This window comes from Bactrocera latifrons, unplaced genomic scaffold (assembly GCF_001853355.1).
Source record: "Bactrocera latifrons isolate USDA-ARS-PBARC rearing strain unplaced genomic scaffold, ASM185335v1 scaffold_7, whole genome shotgun sequence".
Taxonomy (NCBI): Eukaryota; Metazoa; Arthropoda; class Insecta; order Diptera; family Tephritidae; genus Bactrocera; species Bactrocera latifrons.
The window spans coordinates 3,178,322-3,184,674 of NW_017537378.1; the positions used below are offsets into that span (position 1 = coordinate 3,178,322).

A 6,353-nucleotide genomic window follows, 5' to 3' on the forward strand; every position below is an offset into this window, starting at 1 on the left:
ATGCCTTTAGCGAATGCCAACAAGGAAGGATTTCTTAGTCTGAGACCGAAACCACTTTCCATTTGATGATAAACATTCTAGAATAAACTTAAAACCACTAATAATAATTGTTATGCAATTTCCCTTTCCTTTCCACAGCTCACCGGCTTCATGTCCCGCTCGCTGCCACTAAGCATTGACACATCCGAGGCAGTGATGGCACACGAGCACAGTGGCCAACATAAAACACAAGCACCCAATGTCGATGCCACATTAATTTCCACAACAACAATCGACAGCAGAACACTCCCAGCCGCCCAAAACGAACCACAACAACCACAGCAAATCAACAACAATGCAATCGACCACATCAGCAATGGCAACACGGAATATGTGGACGCCGATAGCTCCTCGAATTCTAACGGTTTGACCGCCGATACCGATAACGCTGCCGTACTGCCATACGACGAGCGCGACGACGACCATGATCAATCAGTCGAGGCTTTGAATAGACACACACAGTTCGTTTTCAACTGGCACTCCCACAACAGCGACATCAGCCTGATTGAACCGATACATAAGCCCGATCTGAGCATGCTCACTATGGCTGTTGCCGACATGCAGAAACCCTTCTTCTTCGGTTTGCTCTCGGGCACCATTATACTGGTGTGCCTGGTACTCGCGTACCGCTGCTTGCTGCGCCGCCAGCGCTTAGCGTATGAGAAGTCCATGCTAATCACCGATGACGCCGCACACGCGGTCGTCTCAGTGGCGCCTGCCGAAGTGGCCATGCGTCTTGCCAACAACAAGGCGGCGGCACGAAAAGCCAAGGAGGGCGGTAGACTTGGCTGCGGCACTGGCGTGCCTGGCTTTGCTGGCGTTGGTAGCGCGTTGGGCGCGACGTCGCTGGCCTACCAGCGCAGCGATGAGGAGGAGGAGTACGAGCGCGGCGCGGACGAGGTGTGTAGTAATCCGGCGATCTGCTCGAGAAACGCGCTCAAAGTGTAAGTGCGTGCAGGTGCGTGTCGCGTCAGTTAGTCAGCCGGCCAGAGGTGTGGGTGTAAGCCATGGCATAGTAGTGAGCTGTATCGATTGAGATTAAAACAGGAATTAAGTTACACACACACACTACAAAAATGCAAATTAAAGCGTTTACGAAAGTAAGCTTATTCCGTAGACATACAAAAGCAAAAACCAGCATACAAAATACTTATATAAATATCGCTAGTTTTGTAAGGAGCATTAGCATAGGACTACAACTACTCTAATATGTATAAATTCAGCGACTAGTTGCAGTGTGTTGCCGGTAAACTAAAGTGATTTACAAATACAATATGTAGTTGTTGTCGTTTCGTGCCGCATTTGCGTCGACTACTTTCCGTTAGACATAACCTATATTTAAGCCAGCATATTTAACCAAAATATGAACAAACAAACAAGTAAAATACAAATGCAACTGTGCAGTAGAAATGCGAGTGCAGTCACATTCGTGCGCATAATATTAGCACTTAGACTAAAAATCAATATTCATTCTAAATAAGCGTGTGTTGCAAATTACGCATTTATGTGATGCCAAGTTAAAGCTGTGCCGCCACAGTCGGGCCACTCACACCACATACATATAACAGTAAATATATATATATATTTATATATATATGTATGTATGTATATACTTATATATAGGTATAGACTAAATAGAGTTTAGTGTAATATGCGAAATTCCATAATTCATTATTTACAGTCGGTTGATTGCATTCATTTGCGTTTGCTGCAATTAAACAGTTACGCGAGCGCTGCGCTAGGTTTGTGTGCTTGTCTGCCAGTGCATGTGTGTGTATAAAAGTGTGCATGTGTGTGCGTGTGTGACAATTTGAGTGCGCTTGTGCAAGCTTAATTACTAGAAATTTCAACTGACAGCTGGGCAGATGTGTATTTGGTATAAGTATGTGTATATATGCATGCAACATGCACAGTTATACGGCGTAAGTTTTGTGAGCTTTCAAGTTGAAGCTTAAATTGTATAAATCAAATCATATAAATACCGTTATATTATGCTAATTGCTCTTAATTGTGTATGTCAGCAGTTGGCGTTTAAATCATTGAACTTATTTCAATATATACCACGCAATAGTGTTTTTTTTAGAATATGAGGATTATGCTGGGAAATTTCGAGTCYGATACTATTACATATATATATATATATATTCATGTAAGTATATATACTAAATATATATCGCTTTGAGCATAGAGATTTTAGTATCGTAAAACGTGCTCAGTGATTTGATTATTCTGAAAAGTCGCAGAGATATAAGCGTTCAGAGCTACAATAGCGCACTAAGCATCATTTTGAAGCTCTACATTGTGAACTTCTATATCTGAAGCCTGTGAAAGAGATCTCTGTATTTTTTTCCCACTTAGATGGATGTTCGTAATACAATAAAAAGTGGCTGAACTTTGGACAGTTCCTCACCAGCAGTTGACTATCTCTGCCTCAGAATATACCCAGAATATACCACGAACTTTCTATGCAAACTCATCAAGTTTCTCCCTCCTTTCGTACTTCTCTTGAAAAAAGAAAGTTTTTTTTTCTTTTTTTGTTTTGAGAACAGAAAGGTCTTCAAAAAAGCGGTCGTTCTAAATATCTTAAACTCCATAGGCACATATTTTTATATCTTTAAATTCCCAGGCCTTTGGTGCTATATATAGTAAATATTTAAGCTCTCAATTAAGTGAAAATTAATGGGTTACCGCTAACCCATAAACTGCACTGGTCAAATTAGTCTACAATTTGATTCAGCGGTGATTTTGGTTTTCAATACATTTTTTTTAATTTTTTCGATATTCTGGTATCCTATAATAGTACGAATTTATAAAAAAAAGATTAAATGAGAACAAAATAAAATTTAAAATAATAATATTATAAATATTTTTTTTGAATCGCTTTGAACGTCAACTGCTCATACATCGATATACGTTTCTATACAAAATGTTCAGCAAATAAAACAAGACATAAATATAACTTCAAATACAAAAAAATCAAAAGGTTAATTGTAGAATATTTTATCATAAAGTAAAGTAATGATGTAGTGGTAAACTTAATTGCTCAATTTGCAATTAGATATGTATGTGCTTTGCTTTTACTTAAAGTTTGACTTTGGCTTCATGCTTCTTTAGAGAATATGCCACGCAATTCAAAATTTTGTATAAAAAAAGTTCAATTGAGTAAATGTTGAAACACCCACTTTCCTTGCCCCTATGAAAAACCACACATTGACACCTCCTTCCACGCACCTCCCAAAGCACACACACACCCACCTTCATTTATCAGTGTTGTAACTTTCTCCAAAAACACAAGAATTGAAAACTTCCAAACCAGACTAAATCTAACTGAATAAAAAAACAAAAGCTCTGCATTTGAAGTAAAAGAAAAAATATTATTTCATTTTTATTATTCTAGAAAAACGCATAATCAAAACTAAGCAAATTTTTTAGTGAAAATATTAAGGAAGAGAGGGAAGGAAAGGAATTAACAGCGAACATTTTTGATATGTGTGTATTGGTGTGCAAAGTATTAGACATTAATAGCAAAAAAGCTAGTTCACAGTTTGTTTGCAATGCCAAGCGGGGCTTATTTGGGGTGGGCATGCGGTGGTGAAGTTAAATTGGAGGTGCTGGCGAAACGACATGGCGTATGAGTAACACACTTGTAACTATGCTTAGATATTCGCAAAATATTCACGAATTTCATCTTCAAGCATACATTTGCAATATTCAGTATGCCCTCCACGCTGCAATGCACTGCAGCCTGCCCACACACACACCACCACCAATTTATACACACAAACAACACAAACAAACACTTTGGCATGAAACTCAAAACTTTAGGCAAATAAATTATAAGGCTAAAAACACAAAATGAAAAAATATTGAAACAAAATTCAAAATTAACCGTAAATTTATTAGAAAAAATTAAAAAAAAGTTTAATCAAGTTAAAACTACATAAGTACGCGTATATTTGTACATTAAAATGAATGTGTAAAATTGATGTGAATTTGTGTTACCGCTAGTGCAAAAAACACAACACCGACAACAACAACAAAAAGAACAAAGAACACGCAAAAATTGAAAATAACGAACAGAAACAACAACAACAACAACAACTGAAATGCTTCCACTGCGCCAGTGTTGCATGTTTTTTGCAAAGCAACCACGTAAACACAAATCAACAACAAAATTTAAGCAAAAATCAAAATGATTAAAAAATACGAAAAACAACAACAAATGAGCACGTCGATATTCCTTATTAAAAACAAACAAACAAACAACAATTGTATGTATGTAATGTGTGAATAAAGCGACGAAGCACTTTCCACACAAGCCACTAAAGAGCTGCGGAGAAATATATTCTTTCGGACTTTTTTGTTGGTGCGCGGTGCGGAAAATGCGGAAAACGCTGCTTAGTTAAGTTTTTTCTAGATGCTATGATTTCGCTTTAAATGTTTTTTGCTTTTTTATGTGTATTCATTTCTCATGTAATGTGTATAAGAGAAAATTAAAGAGAATTAATTAAAATTAGTGAAAAGTAATTAATCAAACATTTCGGCTAAATAAGACAAAATTTTTCATATGAAGCGTATCTGATAAAAAGTATATAAGAAAAGCTTAAAATGCAGGTAGCGAGCAAAAAAATATATTGAAAAATATTTAAAATTTAAAATCTAATGAAACAAGTCGGCCAAATTAACGAATAAATCAGCAACAATCAAAAATTAACCCCAGACGCTTCCATTTATCTGTAAGTGTGTTATTGCGGCAGGCAGTTTTGTGAGATAATTAATTAGTAGCACAATTTACTAATTGAATAAATCAGTTTCCAAATTCAGTCAATCAAATTGTATCACAGTTTACTAATTGACTAAATCAATTCCTTAATCTAATCAATTTATTAATTTAACAATTTACTTGTTGTCCAAATCAGTTCCTGGATTCAGTCAGTTTAATAATTTCACAATTTTTTTATTGCCAAAATTAATTAATTGCTAAATATACCTACTGACTAAGTCAGTTTCATAATTTAGTCCATTACATAACTGTAAAATTTACTAATTGGCTTAATTAATTCATCCTTTCATAATAATAGGTTGTCAAAAATGTCTTGCGGTATTTTCGGTAGTTGCCGCTGAGAGCGCGTAGTTACAGTCTTATTCGTCACATCGGGTCATGCTATACCTTTTTGGAAAGCTCATTTCACGCGCTAACACGTGTTAGATTGATTGTCGTTTCTTTTAAGTCGTTCGTGAGTTAAAGCGTCGCAAACATGGAGCAAAATAAAGAGAAAATACGGCATATTTTACAGTACTACTACGATAAAGGTAAAAATGCATCTCAAGCCTCCAATATAATTTGTGCAGTTTATGGACCCGATAAAGTTTCCATTTCTACCGCACAACGATAGTTTCAGCGTTTTCGTTCTGGTGTAGAGGTGGTCGAAGATGCGCCGCGCTCCGGAAGGCCTGTCGTCGAAAATTACGATAAAATCGCTGAATTGGTCCGGCTGAGCATGAGTCATCAAACCGTTATAAAATGAAAAAATAAATAAATAAATAAATAAAAGATACCGCAAGACTTTTTTGACAAACTGATATTCTAATTGACTTGCATTGAAGCAATGAAATAATTGTAAAATTAAGCCAGTTCCTTAACTTAGTCAATTAGTAAACTAAACAATTCATATTGAATAATTTATTAATTTACTAAATTTATTTTTTTTAATTGATTTAGTCATTTGACTGAATTAGTTAATTGCATGGTTTACTAATATACTAAGTCAATACTCTAATGAAGCCAATTATATAATTGTACAATTTAGTAATTTACCAAATCTATTAATTGCATATTTAACTAATTGAGTGGATTAAGTTATTGTAAAATTTACTAATAGTCTGAATCAGTTAACTGCATAAATTAATAATTGAATGCGTCAATTCTTTAATGTAGTCAGTTACATAATTGTACAATTTGCTAATTGACCAAATTAATTAATTCCCTAGTTCACTAATTGAGTGAATTAAGAGAAGAGAGTGAACTCATTTATAAAACTAACAACGGAACAATATCCAAAACAGCTTAAGTCAATTGTTATAAAAGAGAGAATCTTAATTGCGTCAACTAATTTATTCGAGTGTCGACAATAAGCTTCATACAAAACCATATTATAAAATACAAAATTCGAAAATTCAGATTTTTTAAATTTTTTAAATCCAGCGTGTTTAGCTCTCACTAATTTGCCTTAAGCTACTTTAATATATTGGCATGGATATAATATAATATTCCATTATTCACTTAACTGTTTGCCAGCAATGAACATGATTTA

General features: G+C 35.2%; 1 protein-coding gene across 2 annotated transcripts in view; it reads left to right on the forward strand.

The window, feature by feature from the left end:
* The window catches only part of LOC108975921, a 123,467-nt gene extending 119,385 nt beyond the window's left edge, over nucleotides 1–4,082 (forward strand). For both annotated transcript variants that reach the window (XM_018944760.1, XM_018944761.1), the window contains exon 5: nucleotides 139–4,082. In XM_018944760.1, coding sequence (XP_018800305.1) covers nucleotides 139–987 — 849 coding nt within the window. In that variant the 3' untranslated portion in view covers nucleotides 988–4,082. The remainder of the gene's footprint in view (nucleotides 1–138) is intronic.
* The last annotated feature ends 2,271 nt before the right edge of the window (nucleotides 4,083–6,353 follow it).